The sequence below is a fragment of the Pseudomicrostroma glucosiphilum genome (genome assembly GCF_003144135.1).
Source record: "Pseudomicrostroma glucosiphilum strain MCA 4718 unplaced genomic scaffold BCV69scaffold_6, whole genome shotgun sequence".
Taxonomy (NCBI): Eukaryota; Fungi; Basidiomycota; class Exobasidiomycetes; order Microstromatales; family Microstromataceae; genus Microstroma; species Microstroma glucosiphilum.
Genome location: NW_020289918.1, coordinates 178,157 through 199,070, shown reverse-complemented (window position 1 = coordinate 199,070; position 20,914 = coordinate 178,157). Strand labels below are relative to the sequence as shown.

The 20,914-nt window shown below is 55.9% G+C and overlaps 8 protein-coding genes across 8 annotated transcripts; 3 read left to right on the top strand and 5 right to left on the bottom strand.

The window, feature by feature from the left end:
• Positions 1–207: 207 nt before the first annotated feature.
• On the top strand, positions 208–2,918 carry BCV69DRAFT_179314 (hypothetical protein). The gene is made up of 3 exons (XM_025489556.1): positions 208–1,339; positions 1,413–2,482; positions 2,571–2,918. Exons 1-3 carry the CDS (start codon positions 307–309, stop codon positions 2,748–2,750), a joined length of 2,283 nt encoding a protein of 760 aa, XP_025348099.1. The 5' UTR covers positions 208–306; the 3' UTR covers positions 2,751–2,918.
• Positions 2,919–4,928: 2,010 nt separating this feature from the next.
• BCV69DRAFT_287294 (PEMT-domain-containing protein) lies at positions 4,929–5,954 on the bottom strand (the record flags this gene model as incomplete). Its single annotated transcript, XM_025493557.1, has 3 exons — positions 4,929–5,136; positions 5,230–5,304; positions 5,425–5,954. 3 exons carry the CDS (start codon positions 5,952–5,954, stop codon positions 4,929–4,931), a joined length of 813 nt encoding a protein of 270 aa, XP_025348098.1.
• A 261-nt stretch (positions 5,955–6,215) lies between these two features.
• BCV69DRAFT_179183 (hypothetical protein) lies at positions 6,216–8,583 on the bottom strand. Its single transcript, XM_025489555.1, has 2 exons — positions 8,534–8,583; positions 6,216–8,469 (listed from the first exon to the last, which is right to left on the bottom strand). Exon 2 carries the CDS (start codon positions 8,429–8,431, stop codon positions 6,401–6,403), a length of 2,031 nt encoding a protein of 676 aa, XP_025348097.1. The 5' UTR covers positions 8,432–8,469; positions 8,534–8,583; the 3' UTR covers positions 6,216–6,400.
• Positions 8,584–8,681: 98 nt separating this feature from the next.
• BCV69DRAFT_282445 (hypothetical protein) lies at positions 8,682–10,694 on the bottom strand. The gene is made up of 3 exons (XM_025492364.1): positions 9,992–10,694; positions 9,379–9,916; positions 8,682–9,291 (listed from the first exon to the last, which is right to left on the bottom strand). Exons 1-3 carry the CDS (start codon positions 10,637–10,639, stop codon positions 9,149–9,151), a joined length of 1,329 nt encoding a protein of 442 aa, XP_025348096.1. The 5' UTR covers positions 10,640–10,694; the 3' UTR covers positions 8,682–9,148.
• Positions 10,695–11,335: 641 nt separating this feature from the next.
• On the top strand, positions 11,336–12,308 carry BCV69DRAFT_290158 (autophagy protein 16; the record flags this gene model as incomplete). The annotated part of the gene is made up of 4 exons (XM_025493701.1): positions 11,336–11,432; positions 11,516–11,675; positions 11,754–12,015; positions 12,102–12,308. 4 exons carry the CDS (start codon positions 11,336–11,338, stop codon positions 12,306–12,308), a joined length of 726 nt encoding a protein of 241 aa, XP_025348095.1.
• A 239-nt stretch (positions 12,309–12,547) lies between these two features.
• Positions 12,548–14,061, top strand: BCV69DRAFT_298733 (Pantoate-beta-alanine ligase; the record flags this gene model as incomplete). The annotated part of the gene is made up of 2 exons (XM_025494247.1): positions 12,548–13,336; positions 13,429–14,061. The coding sequence occupies 2 exons, from the start codon at positions 12,548–12,550 to the stop codon at positions 14,059–14,061; spliced, it is 1,422 nt and encodes a 473-aa protein (XP_025348094.1).
• Positions 14,062–14,737: 676 nt separating this feature from the next.
• On the bottom strand, positions 14,738–17,615 carry BCV69DRAFT_277083 (putative OPT peptide transporter Mtd1; the record flags this gene model as incomplete). Its single annotated transcript, XM_025491136.1, has 8 exons — positions 14,738–14,797; positions 14,880–14,987; positions 15,069–15,823; positions 15,904–16,007; positions 16,078–16,376; positions 16,456–16,578; positions 16,653–17,329; positions 17,417–17,615. The coding sequence occupies 8 exons, from the start codon at positions 17,613–17,615 to the stop codon at positions 14,738–14,740; spliced, it is 2,325 nt and encodes a 774-aa protein (XP_025348093.1).
• A 1,387-nt stretch (positions 17,616–19,002) lies between these two features.
• On the bottom strand, positions 19,003–20,571 carry BCV69DRAFT_179065 (acid protease). Its single transcript, XM_025489554.1, has one exon. It carries the CDS (start codon positions 20,421–20,423, stop codon positions 19,050–19,052), a length of 1,374 nt encoding a protein of 457 aa, XP_025348092.1. The 5' UTR covers positions 20,424–20,571; the 3' UTR covers positions 19,003–19,049.
• Between the last annotated feature and the right edge of the window lie 343 nt (positions 20,572–20,914).

The following is a 20,914-nucleotide window of genomic DNA, read 5'->3' as shown; positions in this document are numbered from 1 at the left end:
CTCTTTTGCTGACGCCCATCGACTGCGCCACGAGCCAGGCCATCTCCTTTCGTCATCATCATCACTTGCCTCTGTCAAGCTATCTTGACAGAAAGGCCCGCTTCTCATACCAAAGCGACAGCGCGAGGTGGATCCGCTGCGCTCCTCCCGATTGCCTTGCGCCGCTGTAGGCTTGGCGTCGATCTGAACCTTGGCTCCTCATGAAGGCCACGCAGCGACCTTACCCTTTCTGAGCTTGCGACGCTTTCCCCTTCTTCCGTGTTAAAGGATCAAGAGTGAAGAGTTTGGGGAAGAAGTTGAGGCACAATGAAGCGTCTACTGGCAAAGGGAGGCGCCAAGGGCGATCTCACTCCTTACCAGCCTGATCAGAGGGACAGCCCGGACTCTTACCAAGGCTATCCCTCGCCTCAGCAAAGTCATCGGATACCCTTGGGCGACAGTGGGAATACAGGATACATCCCTCGCCAGGTCAACCGGAGATCATATCAGGTGCCCACAGCGTCCCCGCAGCCTCTGCAGGCCTCTATGCATTCAACGTACCCTGCATACGAGGAGGACGAGGCTCAGCACCATCAGTACGGCTCCCACCCTCCTCAACACGGTCGTCGGGCATCTCAAGGCCGCGAGGCGCTCCCTGAAAGTCGCAGTCAGCAAGCGATATCAGGAGCGGTAGGGCATCATAGACCTGGCTTTCCACCCTCTTTTGGGAGCTCATACGATGGCAGAGCAGAGGGTCAGATCACTCGGGAAACGCCCAGTAAGAAGGAAGGAGGTCTGTTCAAAGGCCTCAGGCGGCATCAGAAGACGGCTTCGCGTACGCCATCCTCTCATATGGAGGAATTGAGCATGCAGCGCTCTTATTCCAACAGCCCCGAGAGCTCACAGTTCTTCGCATCCGATGCACAGCACGTGCGCAGCCATGGCCCATCACGCAGTGGCTCATCTGGGTCCAGGGAGGAAGCAAACGCAGTCCGCAATGGACCTGCAGTCTACGAGTCCTACGGCATGTCCAGCGGAGAAGGTCTGCGCAGCTCTCACAGTCTCAACCGAGGTGAGATGGACCGCCAGCCCGAATCGAAGAAGCCAGGCGTGAATAGAATGTGGGCTGGACTGGCTGCAAGAGGCAGAGCCATTGAGACTATGCTTCACCAGGAAGACAAAAGCGCCGATGCCTCCAGAACTGGCTCTCCACAAGCATCCGGCAGGAATGATGTTTATGCACAGAAGGTCATTCCGCTAGGCCCGCAGAAGAAGGACAAGTGGTTCGATCTCAAGGGCAAAGGAGGTGCTGCCCTGAAAGGGAGGACGCATGAGGAGGGCGAAGTCACCGCGAAGATCGGTAAGTGTGTTCGAGACGCTGGGGCGCGGTCTTACAGCTGTGACTGAGCTATACCAGCTTCTGCTTCTATTAGGCTGGCTCTGCTCCGACAGAGCTTCGAAGTCGGACTGGTCGCACATCCTATCCTTCGCCGACACACTAGCCATCTCAGAGGAAGCTAGTAAGGAAGCCTGCCAGGCTTTGCGGAGAGAGTTCAAGCTTGGAGAGCCCGAGTCACAGAAGCGTGCTGTCAAGGTGTGGGCTGTGCTCTTTGTCAATTCTTCGGACCTGTTCCGACTGCAGATAGTGAAGAAGAGCTTCCTCGAGATCCTCGAGCAGACGGTCATTGACCCAAAGACAAGTCTCAAGGTGAAAGAGAGGCTGCTCGACGCCTGGGCTATGCTGGCGTATCAGTATCAAGGCGTACCACAGCTCTCCGCTCTGACAAAGAGCTATAACAGGGTCTGTCCCTCTGACAGAGCGATGAACGGAGAGCCTCTTGACCTTGAGCATGAGATCTTCTCAGTTCCCTCTACGGACATCGCAGTACAGCCAGCTCGACAATCGCAGCAATTCCAAGGCCAGGCACCCCATCAACCTCCACAGCAGTCCAATCAGCAGCAGGCGTTCTATGAAGATCGCCATGCCGAGGTCAACGAACACAATCCACATGCAATTGCTCAGGATGAGGAAGAAGTAGACCAGTCAGAAGAAAGCGACGACGGCGATGACCCTGACACGATCGTGCTACTCTTCGAGGCATGCGAGGTGGCTCGCTTAGACGCCAGTCTGCTCATCGACAATCTGACCTCCTGCGGACTACACTCTTCGGAAGTGCAAGAGCTGGTGCGACGATGTCGGCATTCTCTTGAGCTGCTGAATAGCCAAATGGAATGGACCAATCTGCAAGTTGCACGAGCACACTTTCGCTTGGCCGAGGAGCGGCTGCTGAAGGAGACGCAAGGTTCCGCCGAGCTACCCAACGGCTCTTCTGAAGGAAGGGAAGTGGTACAGGAGCGGCTGTTAGCGAGCATGGAGGAAGCGCGAGGGATGCTGGTGGGATCATTGGGTCTCGTGGAAGAGACTGAGAGAGAGGAGAGAGAGGAGGAAGAAGAGAGACGGGTGACGGAATTGAGCAAGCACGACTTCCGCATTGATCGATCAGTGAGTTGGCGTATGTGTGTGCCCTCAGACACTCGTCGGACCATCTGACCTGTGGCGTATGACCTTCTTGCTCAGACTCTTCATCAAGATCCAAGTACAGGCGAGCTCCTCTCTGTCGGGAAGCTCTCTGTGCCAATGCAGAGCGGCTCGAGTGCTCCGGCCTCAAGAGAGGCGTCTCCAAAGCAGCCCATCCGTCCTCTCCCTCCCATCTCCTCCAGCGCCGCGCCCGTACCTCCCCGATCTGCAGAACGAGGAGCAGACCTCTTGAGCGACGGAGCAGAAGTAGGTCGTCGCCTCTCGAACCAATCCGCTTCGAGCGCAGTACGCATCGATCGACCTAGCGTGCCCTCCCCTGCACAGGGTCAACTGCCGCTCCTGCCCTCGCAAAGGCTGCCTGTCAATCTGCCCGTCTCGCCCTCCTTCCCGCCGCAGGGGAATGATGCTGATCTGCACAGGTCCTCTTCGCTCAATGACCAGACCGGGGGACCGGCACGGCCTTCCGCAAAGGCCTTGGGCAAGCGAAGGGCTACCTCAAGGGACGAGACGGATGCGCCTTTCGAGCAGCTGACAAGCCAGACGGACAGGATGCAGCTTGATCCCAACAATGGAAGTGGAGCTGGAGCCGGAGCTGGAGCCGGAGGTGCTGGATCGAGGACAAGTCTCGGTCTCGAGCCCACTGCAAGAGCAGAAGCAGGTGGACACTCAGCCTCTGCGCGTCTATCTATCCCTCCACAACCCGCAACGAGCGCCACTACACCTAACTCTATGTACCCTTCTCCATCAAGCGGTATGCCAATCTCTCCCGGTCGAATCTCTCCAGCTCTACCACCACTGCCGGCGCCTGCCTCTGCGTCTGCTCATCCTCCTACTGCCACCCCTGTTCCCGCTCCTCCGGCTTCAGCACCGCCTTCCCTGCCCCCTGTACCTGCGGCATACAGGGTAGAGCAACAGCAGCAGAGGGATCATCGTCGTGCGGTCCCTCTCCCGTTGCCTACACCTGGCTCTCAAGCTCAGGCTCAGGCTCAGGCTCAGGCTCAAGCAGGTGGAGGGCTCGGTACGGGTGTGGGAACAATGCAGTCCAACAATCCCTATGCTACCATCGGCGGCGCCACTGCCGCCTTCACTCCTGTAGGCAGGGTCCACTCCAGAGGAGGAGACGAAGGGACTGTGAGCGGGTATACCTCTCCACCTCTACCGCCCCACCCCCGTTCCCATTCCCATTCCCATTCCAATCGAAGTGCGGGAAGTATGGGTACGGGTGTAGGTCAGAGGAATGGACAGTGGCGCTAGTGCTAGTGCTAGTGCTAGTGCTAGTGCTAGTGCTACTGTACCATCTCTGGGAGAGTAGCGAAGAAGAGAAGGAAAGAGAGTGGCATCTGAGCGGGGTTGTGGTCGTTTGGAACAGGATTGGATTGGATTGGATTGGAAGAAACCGGGGAGCGGGGAGCGGGATGCGGTGGACAGGGTAGGGTAGGATGATGCGGTCCGAGGTGATCAGAGCACAGCAGCAGCAGTAGCAGCAGTAGCAGCACAGCGCAACTCAGCTCAGCTCAGCTCTACGATGTATGTCCCATCGACGAAAGCAAGTCGTAATACAATACAGCATACAAGACACTACACTACACTTCCTTCCACTTCTTTTTTTTTTTTCTTTTTGTTCTCCTTTCTTTCCAGAAGATGATTCGCGAGGGAAGCGAGCAGTCAACAGATTTGAGTACGAGTTCGAGTACGAGTACGAGGAGAAGAGACAGACAGACAGACGACAGACTCCATTGTTGAAAAGAGGCGCAGGTAGGTAGGTAGGTAGAGGAAAGAGTATCCAAGTCAAAGTCAAAGTCAAAGTCAAAGGTCGGGAATAGGAAAGGCGAAGGCGAAGGGGCCACCGAGGCAGACGAGAAACCATTTCCCAGATCGAAGCGACAAACCCTACATCCATCCATCCATCCATCCAAGCAAGCAAAGCGCTTACGCCAATGCCAATGCCAATGCCAACCCCAACCCCAACCCCAACCCAACGCCAACCCCAAGGGTTTCTTTCTGCTGCTGCTCCCCCCTCTCCTCTGTCCCTTCTTCCCAGCATCTCCCTGAATGGGAAGGGAAGAGACGACTTTTGTTTGAACACGACACACCTTCCCGCTCCGCCTCACATGTACTGCTATTGGACCGAAGTGCTTGCCCCTCTTGCGGTGCCTCTTCTCCTGTCTTTCATTCTATAGCGACTGGCTGCCTGCTATTCGCTGGAAGGTCACCTTATTTCTGCGTTGAGCAGTGCTCCCACCTCGAGCTCCTCGTCTCCCCCGCATCCTCTACTTTGTGGTCAAGAAAGGCAAGCAGAGAGCCGCTCTGCTCTTTTCTCCTCTGCTGTCCCACTCCTCTCTTTTTCCACTCCCTCCGCCCTCCTACCATCCCTGCCCTTCCTCACCCTCAACCTCATCCTCGCCCTCACTTACTTGCCACCCTTCTTCGCCCTCGTCCTCTTGCTAGGCGTAGAAGGTGCCGAATCCGTCGTTCCTGTAGCAGCACGAGTACGGTGAGCAGGTGGTCCTTCCAAAGACTGAGCGTCCGAGGAGGAGGAAGAAGAGCCCTTGCCGGAGCCAGACTTGGAGCCGTGGCCTTTGCGGGCGGCAGCGGCGTAGATTTCGGCGGTAAAGGGACTGAAGGGGTGGAGGGGAAAGAGTGGGAGAGGGGGCGGGAAAGGTCAGGAATGGGGGGCGAGGAGATGCGAGAGGGAGTTTTCGATTACTCACCCTTCGAAGCGCAGGGCAATGGTGTAGGCGGTGATGACCACGAGGGTGAGGAGGAGGCCGGCGGGCTTACCGAACCTGACGTGACAGATGGGAAGTGAAGCGAGGAGATGTCCGTCAGTACCTTTGCAGTGCACAGGCGAGCACGCTCTGCAAGCCTACTCAGTTGCCGCACACACGGTCTCTCCCTTGACTTACCAGAGTGCGACACCAGCAAAGCTCATGCTGCTTCCCCAATACATGGGATCGGCCATGACATTGAATGGGAATCCTGTAACAATGTGATCCATCAAGATTCCAAAGTAATCGCCCAAATAAGTTCCCGTCACTCCCAATGCCCACATGCTCGACACTACAAAGACGTTTCCAGCGGCAATAAGTCCTACAGCGAGTGCCTTTACGGGGAGTGTTTGCAAAAGAGGATGAGCAGGTTGGTGCTTAAGGGCATCATTGTAAATATGATCCCTCAAGATTCCCAATGAGAAGATGGTCGCAGCAAGTCCATAGCAACCCAAGTACCTATTTCCCTTTAGGATCTTCGTAATCGTCTTGTTGTGATATTCATTCTGAGCAACAATGTTCCAAAAGAGTGGATTGAAGCAAATCGAGGCAATTGACACGTAAAAGGTAGGTTGGGTCAGATCCACTACACCGGCAATGTAGAGGGGTGAATCGGCCTGGGGTGGTTTGCCAGTGAGGTAGGAAGTGAGGGTGTCGTATACGGTCATTGTGAGAAAGGTCCAGGAGGCGAGGGGAGAGGAGAGGATCGACTCGGGGGCGTTGGCAAGGCGACGGAGGTGTGGGATGGGAAGACGTGATTGGGTATCGATTGATGGACAGACAGGAAGGACGCGGACCAGGGTGCGAGGCGAGGCGAGGCGAGGCGAGGGCAAAGCCACGCAGCAGACGCAGAGCCAAGACGCAACAGGTGGAGCGACGCGAGCTGAGGCCACACACGCAGACCAGCCACAGCCAACACACACACGCCAAGGACCCCGACGCACGTGGAAAACAACAAGACACGCCTCTACATTTCAAGGCCCTCAAGGCAGTGAGCATCGCCGATCACAATCACAGCTCAGGCCTGGCGCAACCCCTCTCGGTGCTCCTCAGCCAAGTCCGTGCTCTACAAGCCAATGGGATGCCCCCCTGTGCCTTCGTGCAAGGCAGTGGGCTAGGAGCGCTTCTCCCTCGCATTGCCGCCCCGAGACAATGTTGGGTACAGACGAGGAGATCGTGCTGGGCGCGTGGACGGCTGTGAGAGTCCAAAGAGTTGACCGAGGGAAGTCTTGCGCTGTCGCTCATTCAAAGTCTTGCCGCCGCTGTGGAGAGAAGCCGTGTCTGCTTGCTTGGCAAATCTAGGTACCCCAAGACTGTTGAGACCCGCCTCTTCGTCCAGTCCCTTTGATCGAAGGTCAAGCAGGTCGATAGCCAGCAACGCCTCACTAGATCCAGACACCACAGTGGAGATACGATGTGGAGCTAGCCCAACATCACCCGCCGTTCCCCTCGCCAGTAGTCGTGGACTCGCCTCCCTCTTGGCGTACTCTTGCTGGAAAGACTGCAGGTACTCTTCCTGGCGGGCGCAAGCAGCAAGGATCTGCTCCCTGATGTGGACCTCTTCCTGTATCGACTTGGCAGCGGAATCCGAGTGGTCCGCCTCCCAAGACAATCTGGACGAATGATTGCTGGGCTGTTGGAAATGTTTACCTGCGGCTACAGTGCCGGTGCCCCCGCGTGAGCACGATGTACGGGTAGGACTGATGTTGGAAGAAGCTCGACTTGGACTGCCTAGTAAGTTGGGTGTAGACCTGCCCACATCATCATAAGCAAAGGCATCTTGGATCGTCATCGAGCTCAACATGCCATGGCGGTGCGTCCTTGTGCTGTGATAATCGCGGTGGTCCATCATTGCTGGCGTGCTGCTCGTCATTGGACTCGTTGCTATTGGAGTTTGAGGCCCGTCATCTGAGCTCTTGTCTCCATCTTCTTGTGAATGCATTCTGCGAGAGGGGTAATCTTCGTCTTGGGGCATGACCGGCACCATTGTCTGATCGGAATGAGAGCGGCAGGCTTCTGGTCGAGTAGTGGTTTGTGAACCTCGACGGCTCAAATTCTCTGAAGTCGATGGCTGTGGCTCTCCAAAACCTCGGGAAAGATTCCCTGGGGAAGTAACATGTCGAGCTAAATTAGGCTGTTGGTACTCGTCCTCGCGAGGGCATTGATGATCTCCTGCAGAGCCACAGTCCTGTGCAGTCTTGTTGAAGGAAGCCTCGTTTACGGGTGAGAGCTTTTGCGTGGTCTGATATTGAGATTGTGGAAGCTGAACGTCGGCGACGGTGTGTTCCAATTCGCTTGTCTGTGGCGAGCCTCCAAGTACACCAAAGCTGCGGTCATCTTGTGAATACGCCATGCTGTCCCTTCGAGTTGCGCGAGTGCGCATCAGCTCCAGAAGGCTTTGCGACTTGCGCAATTCAGGCTCCCAGTGCGCACCACCACCATAGGTAGAAGTGCGCGCTGAGACGAGTCCGACGCTACGACCTTGTGCATATTGGGGTGACGACGAGAAATCACGACACGGCATTGACTGCAGCTGATACAAGGAGACGAAATTGGGCGTCTCCTCTGCCGTGTTCTGGCTGTGATGTTCCGCATCAGAAGGTGCAATGGTGGGTGATCGCCCGGTTGGCTTGCCTCCGAATGCTCGGCCAGTCCCTCGAAGCTTCCAAACAGGGACAGAGAACTTCCTTAGCAGCTTTTGACTTTTGGACTTGAGCTTCCTTGAGGCTGAAGACAAGCTGGGAATGATCGAGGCTGAGGTTGGCGAAGAGGGCGACACAGGTGTAGGGGGTATCGTCGGCGGTGGTACTGGGGTGGTGTTGACGCAGAAACCTGGGCTGTGGACAGACGACGTCGACTCCGATTTGCTGTGTCGCAAATCTGCTGTTGCTGCCTTTCGGGAAAGGGAGCGAAGGCGTCTGGAGGGACTTTGTGGGACGGATGGGGTGGCATTGAGATTGAGCTCGAGGGGGGCTACTCCTTTTGACTTGGCCTTGGCACTTTGCCTCGTAGAGGTGGCAGAGGGCGGTCTGAAGCCAATACGAAGGGGAGGCGTGGAGTGCGTAGTGTCTGGAGACGGCTCGAGGGTGCTCATGGTAGGCAGTGCCAAGGGCACGGAATGCTGTAAAGGCGATCGTGAGGACATTTCAGACGCCTGTGGACGAGGGCCTGATAGATGCTGGTCTGTGATGCTTGCCTTCAGGCTGCCAGCTCCTGGAGCTGTTCGTGTAGGAGCCTAACGACTCACTAGGAAGATGAGAGCAGCTGCTGCATGCTCACTGCAAAGAAGGTGAGAAGAGGGACAGTCGAGGAGGAAAGGACAGAGTGAAGGATAAGAGCTGATCTGAAGGGAAATAAGAAGGAAAAGCCATCAAGTCAATGCAAGGACGGCGCATGGATCCCTCGCTTCCCAGGGCGTACGTCCTGACTGCTGCCGGGCTCCGGAGGGATCAGTGCGGGGCGTGACGCCTCGTGCAGGCTGCATGTCGTTCAGACGTCCACATTCGTTGCGTTGTACTGCGAAAAGCCATAAGCATTAGCGGCTCTCGTTCCTCGTTCCCAAAAAGCTACAGAGGTAAAAGTGAAAGGCGAACAGTAACGAATGAACAGTGGACAGTGATGACGGATAGGCGCAAGTAGAAGAGCCGGAGGTGGTGCAAGGGGGGAAAAACAAAGCAAGATGAGGTCAAAGCCCACTTCACCTTATATTTTGGAAAGAGTGTACGAAGAAGGGCCACCGTCGTACAGTACGTAAGCCTCCATCCGCGGTTAAGCCCTGAGGCGAAGGTGAGGTAAGAGTGCCTGAGTTCGTGCAAGGCCTGCGCCCGGCCTATTCGTACAGCGAGGAAGATTCTAGTCGATCTTACACGACTCGGTATTGTGACCGTGCCAGTCCAGTGAGTATCTGTACACCCGCTTTGGCTCCATCTATCACCCAGACCTTTTCCAGAGTGCCACCGGCTTCTTGAATTCCTTGCCGCACTAGAGGTTCCATCCCTGCCATGCCTGTGTGATGAAGCCCAAAGGCAGTCGTCTCAGTCGAGCTCACACTGGCGTTCCCTGCTGTCGTTCTAGCGTCGTTGCATTACTCACCTGCACAGCCAAGGATGATGGCTTCCGCTCCTTTCTCCAATGCTAGCCTTGCGCTATCCTCCTTGATCTTACTCTCCACCCTCTCCTTTGAGTTCGGATCTCCCAGCTCTAATACACCTAGCCCTGTAGCGACACAACCTTTGTAGCGATCCGACACTCCACCAAGATAGGATCGCACACCGGCGTCTATGTCGGGGACCATGGCTTTGCCTGTGGTGATGATGCCGAATGTGCTGGCACCGCAGCTCATGGCGTGATTGATGGCAGTATCGAGGATATGCATACACGGTATGTGAGGGTACTCGTGCCGAATCATGGGTACCAGAGGATGGGCAGAGAAACAGCAGACGAGGACTGCTGACTTGTCAGACAGAGCAGAGGTCCGCCGCAGATCATCGAATGTTGTTTGAGCAGAGAGGATCGAAGTGGGAGGATCGTTGATGGATGGCGGCGCAGATGGCGGTCCTGTCCTATAGCTATGTTTCACTCCCCACGCCCTGTTCGGCTCAAGAAGCTGAGCGAGATTGGAGGTAATGACCTGGTGAGAGCAAGAAGGGAAATCGTCAGCACAAAGCGATCCTATCAGTGTCCCGTAGCCCTATCTGGAGCTCACCTCGCTCGAATTCGGATTGAGGACCATTACATCGACTACCTCGCCAACAACACCGCCTTGTCCATCATGCCTTGCGTTGAAATTGTTCGCAAAGTGCGCAGCATCTGCCATCGAAGCTGCGAGGTCGTATCCATTCGTCTGCGAAAGACCCAAAGCCGAAGCGCTCGCCTGGCCCTGCTGCAAAGGGTCATTAGCATGACTTTGCTGCTGCGCTGCACCAAAGAGGTAATCCTGCAATGTCGGAGGGTACGCTGCTAGTGGCTGGGACGAGGTAGATGGGTGATTGGAGGGCGAGCCTGGCGCCTCGTGTTGTGTGTAGTCATGTGAGAGGCGGAATCCTCCACCCCCGCTGCTGCTCGTACTGGCGCTACCATGATGTGAGGTGTGCTTGGATAGAGGGCTGCCGTCAGGCTTGACCTTGTCTTGGCATTGCCGGTGGTGCTTGTGTAGCGTCGATGTGCCAGTAGATCCATCCTTTTTGATCTTGTAGCAGGTGTCGCAGTTCAGACACTTGACTTCCCAGTGCGTATCGCTGATAGATCTGCGGTCTGTGTAGTGAGACCATATACTCGTCGCAGCCGTGCGAGGCTTTTTGTTGCTTCCATTCATGTGGTCTGAAGGTGCATTGGAGCTGGGAGAGTGGTCCATTCCACGAGTGGAATGTGTGTTGGAGTAGAGCGGAGAAGTAAAGGTAGTATCGTTTCTTCTGGGTAAAGGTCCGACGGTCAGATGCGCTGCGAAGACGGATCAACCTCCGCCATTCTCACATGAGCTACTCACTTGATGGGCGACCTCAATGCGTGACCGTTGAGGTGGTGATGGTCGTGGCTCATACTCGCCTCGGAGGTCCCGAGTGTGAGGTGTCAGGCGTGAGAGCGAGCTGCCCTCTACGTTGCCCGCCTGTGAAGAAGTGAAGCTTAGATCCCTCTCACAGTGAGACCATAGCGGAGGCCAGCTCGGTGTTGGTGAACAAGGCGAGTGATTATCCCTTTGGCTATTGTACCATAGAGGTGTCGGGGGTGTATGAGGACCAGGAGTGTGGCAGGAGGTGGGCGAATGAGTGCGTGCGTGAGTGGTGAATGCCTGTGAGTGAGGCGCCCCCCCTTGCCTCGCAACGCTGCCCGTGGAGGAGGAGCTTCAATTTCCCACACCACGGAACGCCAGGTGCAACCACAGCGCTTCCTTTCCGGTACACACTCCGGCGCTTCCGTGCCGATCAGTAGCACCTTGACCTCACGCCATCTCAAGTGGATCAGTGGCTCTGAGAGAGCATGACTCCCATTTCAGCACCCTTCGCCATTCTCATCTAGCTCTCGAGACCTCACTGCCTCTCCTCATCCGACCATGACCGCCCATGCCGGCAGCTGGCAAGACCTCATTGCCCTACGCCTCACGGAGAGGGACGCAAGGGAGAAGGCTCACGACGACATCATTGCCAATTGTGAGTAGTGTCCGCGATCCGATTGACATCATACATGCCTGAGACTGCTGTCTGACATCAGTGATTCCATCGTCCACCTGCAGATCGGAAGCTCGCTGAACATGCCAGGACGCTGCAGGCCCGCAATCAGAGTATGCTTCAGGCAGCTGGAGTAGGCTCCGCTTCGGGGGCACCAGCCATTGTAAAGAGCGCTTCCACGACCAGTACAGCTCACAGCAGTGCCGAAAGGGATGCTTCACCAGAGTGAGTGGCCAACCTTGGCATTTGGACTTGGCATTCGTGAGATAGCCTTCAACGCTGCTCCTCACTCCCTCTTGACAGTCACAATGCGATCCGCCAAAGCTACATCACCTCTCTCGAATCTCAACTTTCTACTACAAGGGACGAGCTCGCTTCGGTATACAAGACGCAGTCGCAGAACGCTCAACGGTTGCTCGTCCTGAATGAGCAAATGAGGGAGAAGGAAGAGGCCGGCAAGGGGGAGGCTATAGAGCTCAGGAGCCTCAGAGATGAGAGAGAGCGGATGATGAGGAGAGAGAGGGATCTGAGGGATGCGGCTGGGGAGAAGGACAAGGTCATCGAGGTGAGTAGAGGGGATCGCTCCACCTCACACTGCGCTGCAACGTGTGCTGACGGCTACTGGCCCCTGTCTCGTGCTCCCATCTACAGATGCTCCAAGACGAGCTACGAACCCTCTCCCTCGAGCTGCACCAAGTGGAGTCGAGAAATGATGATCTGAAGCGGGACAATGCCAGTCTGCTGCAGCGCTGGCTGGACCGAGCGAGGGACGAGGCAGACAAGGTGAACGAGGCCAACAGATATATTGAAGAGGTGGAGAAGCGGAGGAAGGGACACAGCAGAGAGACCGAGGAGTGAGGGGCGCTGCGACTCTTGCTGTACTATACCCAAAATAGATCCAATGCTGAGCTTGTGCTCCTCCCAGTAGCGCTGTTTGTCATGGTCAAGGTGGGGGTACCGACGAGCCATACGGGCGGAGTCTGAAAGTCACCCCGCACGGACTGGCAGCTGCCACTTTCCATTTTCTTTGCCGGAATACTTCCCTTGCCTCCTTCCACTTTCCTCCCAAATCCTTTTGGTCTCTGGTTCTATTTGTCATGGCGCTCCGGCGCTTACATTCGGCGACTGGACCCATCAGCAGGATTTGGTACCACCGTCTTGCCTCCACGTCCGATGTGTGGATCCTGAGCAGCTCAGCAGCCTCGTCTGGTTTAGTGCCGCGGCGTGCAGCCTCCTCTTCGTCGAAGGTCCCCGCTGCCCCATTTCCCATCTTTACCAACATCAAAGACTATCGCAAATGGCGGAAACATGTGCAACGCTCAGCCATACTTTCCTCGTCTTCATCTTCATCCTCCTCTTCGTCCTCCTCGGCGGAAGCGTCTTCCGCTGAGCTTGCAGCCGAAGAGGAAGCCGGATCCGTCGGCTTCGTACCCACCATGGGAGCTCTCCACGCTGGACACCTGGATCTTGTTCGTCGCTCCTTGAGAGAGAACAGACACACGGTCGTCTCCATATTTGTGAACCCAGCACAATTTGCCCCCACGGAGGATCTGGCGTCCTACCCTCGCACACTCGAAAGCGATATTGCCTCCCTCGTTGGGCTGGAGAAGGAGGTGGAGCTCGCCTCCTCCTCTACAACCTCTACTTCAACAGACGGCCGAGAAGGTGGCAATGGAGGCAAAATTTCTGCCATCTTCTGTCCCGACGTGAGGGAGATGTACCCCCCTTTACCAGGCACACAGACGCCCTTTACGCAGAACGTAGCTCAGCAGCAAGGGGCATTCATTGAAGTTCAGGGTTTAAGCAGTGTGCTCGAGGGAAACAGTCGGCCGGGCTTCTTCCGTGGAGTGGCAACGGTTGTGACAAAGTTGTGGCATGTAGTCGAGGTGAGTCGGCCTTGTCTGCCCAATGCGCAATTCGTACCTGTGTGGGCCAACACTGGAGCTCACCTTCCTCTCTCTCCCTCTCCCTGCTTCAGCCGACCCGAGTCTACTTCGGTCAAAAGGACATTCAACAAGCCATCATCCTCCGTGCCCTTCTTACCTCTCTCCTCTTCCAACATCCCTCCTCCTCGAACCCCCAAGACACTTTCCGTCTAGTTCCCACTACCCGGGACGAAGAAACCGGCCTAGCCCTCTCGAGTCGTAACGCCTATCTGAGTCCAGACGGGTTGCGCTGGGCTCCTACACTCTATAGAGCTCTGAGCGCCGCGAGGGACTTGTTTGAGTCTGCTGCCTCTTCGACTTCGGCGGGAGAAGAGGGGGAGAAAGCAGCCCGCCAGGCGAGGAGGAGAGCGGAGGAAATCGTTGCTCGAGCAAATGAGGAAGCGCAAGCTGAGGATCCGCCTAGGGTGAGACTGGAGCTGGACTATGTCAGTTTCAACTCTGCGGCCACACTTGTTGAGATTGGAAGCGGGAGTGGTGACAACAAGGAGGAGCTACAACGACGGTCAGCACGGGTCGCAGGAGCTGTAGAAGGAGCAGAAGCAGAAGCAGAAGCAGGAGCAGGAGCGGTCCTTAGTGGCGCCATGTGGGTCATTGAAGCAGAGCGACGAACGAGGATGATCGACAATCTCCTCTTGGGATCTGCAAGGAAACTCCTCATAGCGTAGCGTAGCGGCAGCGTAGCGTAGCAGTAGCGGTAGCGGTAGCGTAGTGTAGCGGCATCTCCACTCCATCTCCACTGTGAAGCAAGCGAAAGCAAAAGAGGCAAAATGGCCAGGCCAAACCGTACCGGAGAAGGTCTCTCAAAAATGCCAATGCAATAGTCTACTCTACATACTTACATCGATGGCTTGCGTCAAGTCGACACAAGAGGCTCCTTGCCTGGCGTAGGCGTTTGAGGGGACGCTTTGATTCAACTTGAGAACGATGGCAGAGCGAAGCGAGGCCGACAGACAGACAGACAAACAAGTTCGGCGAGATGTGGAAGGAGAAGAGGAGAAGGACCGTGGGATTGTGCTTGGAAAGACGCGACTGGTGAGGCTGAGCGTCGCACGGCGTGATGCGGTGCGGCGCGATGCGACACGACACGACACGAGAGGGTAACGACGAGGGATAAGAGTTTGTGCGAGAAAGGAGGAGGAGAGAAAGCGGCAGACTGGCGGAGCGGAGCAGGGAGCGGCAGTGTGTGGGGGTAGCTGGGGGTAGCGGTAGCGCAACGGTAGCAAGGTGGGGAGCAAAAGAGAGAGAGAGATGGGACGACCTGCGACGACTCTGCGACTCTGAATCTTGGGAGAAGCAAGATGAAACGCACCGACGACTTTACAACTTTGCGTCCCTCGTCGTCTACTCGTAGGTACGAGTTGAGACGCAGTGGTCTGGAGAGCCATCCGGGTTGCCGAACCACTACAGAGATGTAAGGGGGAAGAGCGAGAATCAGCAGTGGGTCGTGCTGGTAGTGTGTGCTGTGAAGGCGCTTAGGACTCACAGTCGGGAAGTAGTGGGGTGTTCCAGTTCCACCGAAGAGGAAGAAGCTCAGCATGAAGCCCATGATTTGGGCTGCTCCGTCTACTGCAGCGGACAAGAGGTAGCAGTACTACATGGAACAGCGAATGTGTTAAAAAGTCAGCAACTCGAGCCTAGACAAGGTAGCTACTGCATACGCCCGCTTTCTCACCTCTCGGAATATTCTTGGGCGATAGACTCGAAGGTAGAGCTGCATGTAGGCTCCAAGCACAATGGTACTGAAGACGTACGAGTTGATACCTCCGGAGGAGCCCTGCAAGTAGTAGATGAAGAGGGGCGTAGTGATCAAGTCGCCCAGACTACGAATGTAGGGAATGTACCTCTTGGCGACCCAGTGAATGGGAGGAATCAGGGCGCCAATCAAGAGACCAAGGGGTACAATCTCGTAGTGCAGACCGCTGCCAAAGGCAAAGACGTATTTTGCCAGGGCCCATTCGACGGCTTGGGCATTGAGACCTTGGTAGTAGGCACCTGACCACTGGTTGTTACCGATGGGGTCGAGGAGGATCTCGCGCTTGTTGTCGATGATCATGGAGATGATCCACCAGTTGAAGTATGCGCCGAGCAGAGTTCCGTAGATCTGGACCATGAACATCACTCGCCAAGGAATCTTTAGGTACTGTGCGAGCTTCTGGTAGTCGGACAAGGAGACAAGAAGATTGACGATCTGATGGCACCAGCAGCTGAACCAGAGGTTGGCGACAGGACGACCACCGTGAATACCTCCTGCAACCATCTTGCTGATGCTGTTCGTGGCCACGGCCGAACCGTACGAGGCATAGATAACCGCTGAGAAGGGAGCAATCACCATACCGCAGAGCAGAGCGATGGTCAATCCCCACGCAGGCAGAGTCGTGTTGGAAAGACACACGGTCATGTAAGCAGCTGCTACAGCAGTCACGACACCTAGCAAGATCAAGTAGATATGGGAAGAGGTCAGACACCGGGAACGTGAGACCGAGGGACATGCTGTGTCGAAGACTCACAGATCAAGTACCACCACTGAGGGACTTCGGTGTACCTCCTCATGGCCTGGAAGTGAGGGTCATGCTGTGTGCCATCCCTGGTTTCCTTGATGAAGCCCCAGAGACTAGTGGAATTGGACAGATCATAATTTCAGCAGAAGCATCCATCGATCGCTGCTTTCAATAGGTACTCACTCCCTGCTCCAGAAAATGGCCACATGAGTGATCAAAGCACCAATTGCGGCCGCTTGGCAGAGGAACGCCCAGAGAGCACTCGCCGTAAGGCGAGGAGCTCCGTACAGGTCATACATGCCCTTGTCCATCTCGACGTTTGCTCCCAAGAAGACTTCGTCTGTCGGATAAATTGTGCCGTTGGCCAGGAAGAGAGAAGAACTCATGAAGGGGAAGTCCTTGGCGTTGAATGCGTTGGCGTAGAAGAGAGCGACCATTAGGAAGGAGCCCATCATCGTGCCGATCCAATAGCTGGTCTGCCACTGCTCGTGTCAGGAAGAGAAGAGAGAGAAGCCATCAGTCACGCGTACCGTGAGTACAGGGACGCAACAATCTACAGACTTTCAAGGGGAAGCCGGCGTAGGTGGAAGGTGTCACATACTGCGGATCAAGGGAGATGGAGAAAAGACCAAGACCTTGGTTGGCACTGGCACCACCGAAGAGTCGAGCAATGTGTTTGCGAATCTGTGAGAAGAGAGCAGTACAGAGATGCTTTGTTGAGAACGGCGACGCGTTGTCTGTATGTCGGATTGACTCACCTTCATCGGAGCTCCCATGGACGCGAGACAAGGGATAGAGATACCGTTGAGCCAAGGTGCAATGTAAGCGACGACTGGCTCCCAACAGAAAGTTCCAGCAAAGAGCCAGCAGAAGATCTTGAGTCGCTTCTTCTCTTCGGCTTTCTCCTGGTGCAACATCTGGAAGACGGCGATCATTGGCAGGGTGTACCAGTAAACCATCTCGGAGGGGTAGATCAGCAGTGGTCGAAGAAGACCGACAAAGCCTACACCGATGAGGCTGATGGAGAAGAGGCCGAGGATGGTCATGAGCGGTGTGATGGTGCTGCCGTAGAAGAGCTTGATGGTGGCGAGGACGTCTGGACCGGCATCACCGTTGAGTCCGGAAGCTGCGATGATGGTGGCCACGACGTGTTCCTTGATTCCGATTGGACCAGGATTGACGAATCGGAAGACGGGCTGAAGGAAGCTCAACCAGGCGACATTGTCCACCCAGCTTTCCTTTGGCATGATGACGTGCCAGAGCAGCAGAGACACCCAGGTGAGGAGAATGACAAAGACGTTGGAGAAGGACAAGCTGACAGGCTTGGCACTGTAGACTTGAGTGACGGCACAGTTGCAGATCATGACGGCGGTGCCGATGATGAGACATCGCAGGGTGAGAGGAGGGTCTCCATCGTCTCGTAGAGAGACAACAACTGAAGGGTAGCGATAAGCAGGGAACTGATCAGCCACCATTCCGGTCATACCCAAATACTCGGTTGTTGTACCTGCCTGCTACTCACAAGCACTAACATCCTTTCCCGTTTGGATGACTGGCTCCCTCTCTGGGCCTCGGTCTGGCTCTTCAGAAGAGACGGCCTTCTCATCGTCGGTGTTGCTGTCGACCCTATGCGTCGAGAGGTCGTCTTTACCAGAAGGGTCCTGGTTGAGATGTGGGAACCCACTGGTGTCGTGCTGCACCATGGCCGAGGGGACGGACATCTTGGCGAGGAGGTGGGAGGGGCAGCGACAGGATAAAGAGATGGTGTTGTCGATGTAGGAGGAGAAGGATAGGAAGACTCACCCGCAGTGTTTGTCTGGTGAACCCAATTGATGAATGGGTATGTTGTCAACACCGCCTATGAGCCCTTGACAACCTCAGATGGCACGGGGAGGTGAAGCTTGTGGCAACGTCGCAGACGAGCAGAGATAAGTCTGGTGAGCTATAAGGACCTCTTCCTTCCCCCGGACTTGCGAATGTTGGCCACTCTACTCTGCTCAGGGCAGGGCGAGGAGGTAAGCAGGGGTCGAGGCAGGTACCAAAGTGATGTGTTTACGCCGCGCCTAGCCCTCTGCGGGGCGGACAGCGGACTTGAGCTAATACTCTTGTGCCTGATTGATATGAGGGAGGGAGAGGCGGCGGTACCTTAACTCGCCAAGTGGGTGTTGGGCGTTTGATGGATTGGTACACATGGGAATGGGGATGGTGTCTTTGGTAAGAGGGTCAGGTCGAGGGCTTTAGCAGTTCAACAGACGAACGACGGAGTCCGGGTAGTCCGCCAGACCGGGCAGCGCAGCGCAGCTCTGGCGTAACCCCTTGTCGGTATCTTCCTTTGCTGTCACACCGGCCGGAGTGAGCCGGCTGGTAATTCATTCACCCAGCCTCACGACTAAAGTGCCGCCCAGACCGTGTCCACACGCACGCGATCACGCCATTGCAGCTCTGCCGCCTCGTGTGTGTCGTTGCTCAGAAGGAAGGGAGGAGAGCATGAGCAACCACTCTCAGCAATGCAAGCTACTGCTGACCGGCTGCGAGGTCCCCAGCTGCGCCTAGCACGTTTCCCGTAAAGGGAAGAGCACAGGAGTTGCATGCAGGCTCTTGTGCGCAAGCACCCGCACTCGTTCAAAAGTGGGATCAGAGGTATACCGGTCCTCAAACAGAGGGAAAATTAATGCTAGTCTACCCTCAACTCTGGTCTGAATCATTTAGGAGCAACAGTACGTGCCTGTTTGCTCAGACAAACCCTTCCGCCCTGCCCCGAGGTTGCGAGGCGTACTTTCCGCCGCCACTCTTCAGCCGTGCGTGCGCCCCGCCCTGGCGGGAAGGAGGGCGCCATTTTCGCGCGAGCAGCAGGGCGTACTCAAGACGTATTGAAAGAAGATTGTATTGTATTCATTTCGCCAAAGAAAGAATGGAGAAAGGAGGCGACAATGAGGGAGAGAAAAGACAGTATGGATTGCGACACAAGGAGACGTTGCATGGTGTTGTGGGAAAAAGAGGGCCTGAAGGGGTATGTACAATTCAGAGCGTGAAGGACAGGGGGCTGATGCGGATCCGTTAGTGAGTAGCAACCAGGCCACGAGAACGGAACCTTCATCTACTTCTAGGCGCCATCATTGCTCAAGAGAGATGGTGATGGTGACTGGGCTGGACCTCTAGTAGCTGGCGGCAGCGAGGCCCATTTGGGTGTTGGTGATGTCGAAGACGGAGTAGACGCTCGAGAACCACGGGTCACCAATGAGCCACTGGCCATCAGCCAAGCCCAGATCGTCGGTTCCAATGATGGAGCCGTACTTGAATCCATTGCTAGCCGTGGTGTACGAAACAGCTGCATCTTTGATAGCATAGTCTACACCGCCAACGGAGAAGGTGACATTGGGCGTCTTGCTGTAGTAACCGTAAACACTGCTACCGTGGGTCACGGTTGTGACATTGGCGCCCTCGTAAAGAGCTTTGACGTCAGCAGTAGGGCCGTAGATGAGCGTTGTTCCCGTGTCCATGATAGCAGATCTGCCAGTGACTGAGCCAGTGGAAGTCTTGCCACTAAGAGTGCGGGACATTTTGACGTCGACGTCATCTAGAACCCAGAATCCACCACTGTTGTCGACGGAGTTCCACTTGAGCGATGAACCAGAAGCAATCATGGCGCGATGGTAGCCACCCAGCTGCATCTCGGCTTCGCCACTGTCTCGGCTGAGAGCGACACCAAACATGGCCTTGGGAATGGCGCCCTGGGCGAAGAGGTTCTGGACCAAGGGGCGCCTCTTCATCTGAGAGATTGACTCAAATGCCATGCCGACCAGTCCGGGCTCGCTGGAGTCGAAGCTGGACCAGGTGGGAATGCCTACTGCCTGCTTCTTGGCGACACTCTTGCCTACAGTGACTGTCTCATTGTAGACGTAACCTGTCTCTCCGGTGCCGTCGGCATAGTAGACGGAGAATTTGTTGCCAGTGTTCTTGCTCGTGGACGACTTCTTGGCGCTGTACTGACCGAGGTTGGTCACAAAGTCGGCGGAGCCAGTGTCGAAGGTGACCTTGATCGACTGAGCGGGGGTTCCGACGCTGAGGCTGCCCTGCCAGAGGACGTAGCCGGAGGTCGCCTTCAAGTCAACAGTCGCCTTGGATCCCGCCCTAGCATCCAGTCTAGAACGCCCGTGCTTGTCCGATGATCTTCGGTGCATGGAGCGCTCTACATCCTCCTCGAAGGCGCGCGCCTCGAGGCTGGCAATGGAGATGCTGGAGTTCATCTGAGGACTGCAGTGGCCCGTGTTGTTGTGATAGGCGAGGAAGTTTTGCCTGTATTTGGACTTCATGTGCTTCGTCTGAGCCTCGAGGTTCTCGAGGGGCGTACGGTCGGAGCGGTCCCAGAGGTTGTTGCGCTTGAGGGAAAGGGAGAAGCCATTGTCGGCCCTCTCCTCAATTGCAGTGGGCTCACCTTGGGCGACTGAGGCAGCAAGGGTCAGCTGGATCGAGACGACAAGGAAGAGGAGAAGGGAACGGAAGGGCGAGGAAGACACGTTGGAGAGCATGGTGATCAGGCGCGGTGTTTGGGAGATCCTTTTGAGTCTTGAAGAAGAACGAGGAGGAGGAGCTAAACGTCGATGGAGGCCGGGTAAAGATTGTGAACGGCAGACGTGAGAGTAGGATCAAAGAGAGAAGGAGAAGAAAGATCGTGGAAGTTCAAAAGGAATGTTGAGGTTTGGCCTGACCAGACTTGCGGTTGAGGTTGAGGAGAGAGAAGGAAGAAGGAAAGTGGACGGATGGGGGAAAGGGATGGACGAATGGAAGAGGAGAAGTAATACCGAGGAGCTGATGGAGACGACGGGTCAGACGGAGAGCAAGGAAGACGAAACGTGGGAATGCGGCACGCCAAGGACCTTCCCTATGGCCGTCATGGGCAAAAGTCGGTGGGCAAGCCTTGGAGTCAGGCTCTGGCGTGGGACTGTAGATGCACCTGCCTGGGTGGTCTCCCTGCATCTCGGCACCTGCGAGGTCATGTATGACAAGGGGCAACAGAGGG

Excerpts from the sequence above, each read along its gene's own strand:
- BCV69DRAFT_179183 (XM_025489555.1), bottom strand. The coding sequence starts at position 8,431 with ATGTCCTCACGATCGCCTTTACAGCATTCCGTGCCCTTGGCACTGCCT.
- BCV69DRAFT_179065 (XM_025489554.1), bottom strand. The coding sequence starts at position 20,423 with ATGCTCTCCAACGTGTCTTCCTCGCCCTTCCGTTCCCTTCTCCTCTTC.
- BCV69DRAFT_282445 (XM_025492364.1), bottom strand. The coding sequence starts at position 10,639 with ATGGACCACTCTCCCAGCTCCAATGCACCTTCAGACCACATGAATGGA. Across the intron at positions 9,917-9,991 it reads TCAATCCGAATTCGAGCGAG|GTCATTACCTCCAATCTCGC; the intron begins GTGAGCTCCAGA and ends TGCTCTCACCAG. Across the intron at positions 9,292-9,378 it reads CATCATCCTTGGCTGTGCAG|GCATGGCAGGGATGGAACCT; the intron begins GTGAGTAATGCA and ends TTCATCACACAG.
- BCV69DRAFT_179314 (XM_025489556.1), top strand. The coding sequence starts at position 307 with ATGAAGCGTCTACTGGCAAAGGGAGGCGCCAAGGGCGATCTCACTCCT. Across the intron at positions 1,340-1,412 it reads CGAAGTCACCGCGAAGATCG|GCTGGCTCTGCTCCGACAGA; the intron begins GTAAGTGTGTTC and ends TGCTTCTATTAG. Across the intron at positions 2,483-2,570 it reads ACTTCCGCATTGATCGATCA|ATCCAAGTACAGGCGAGCTC; the intron begins GTGAGTTGGCGT and ends CTCTTCATCAAG.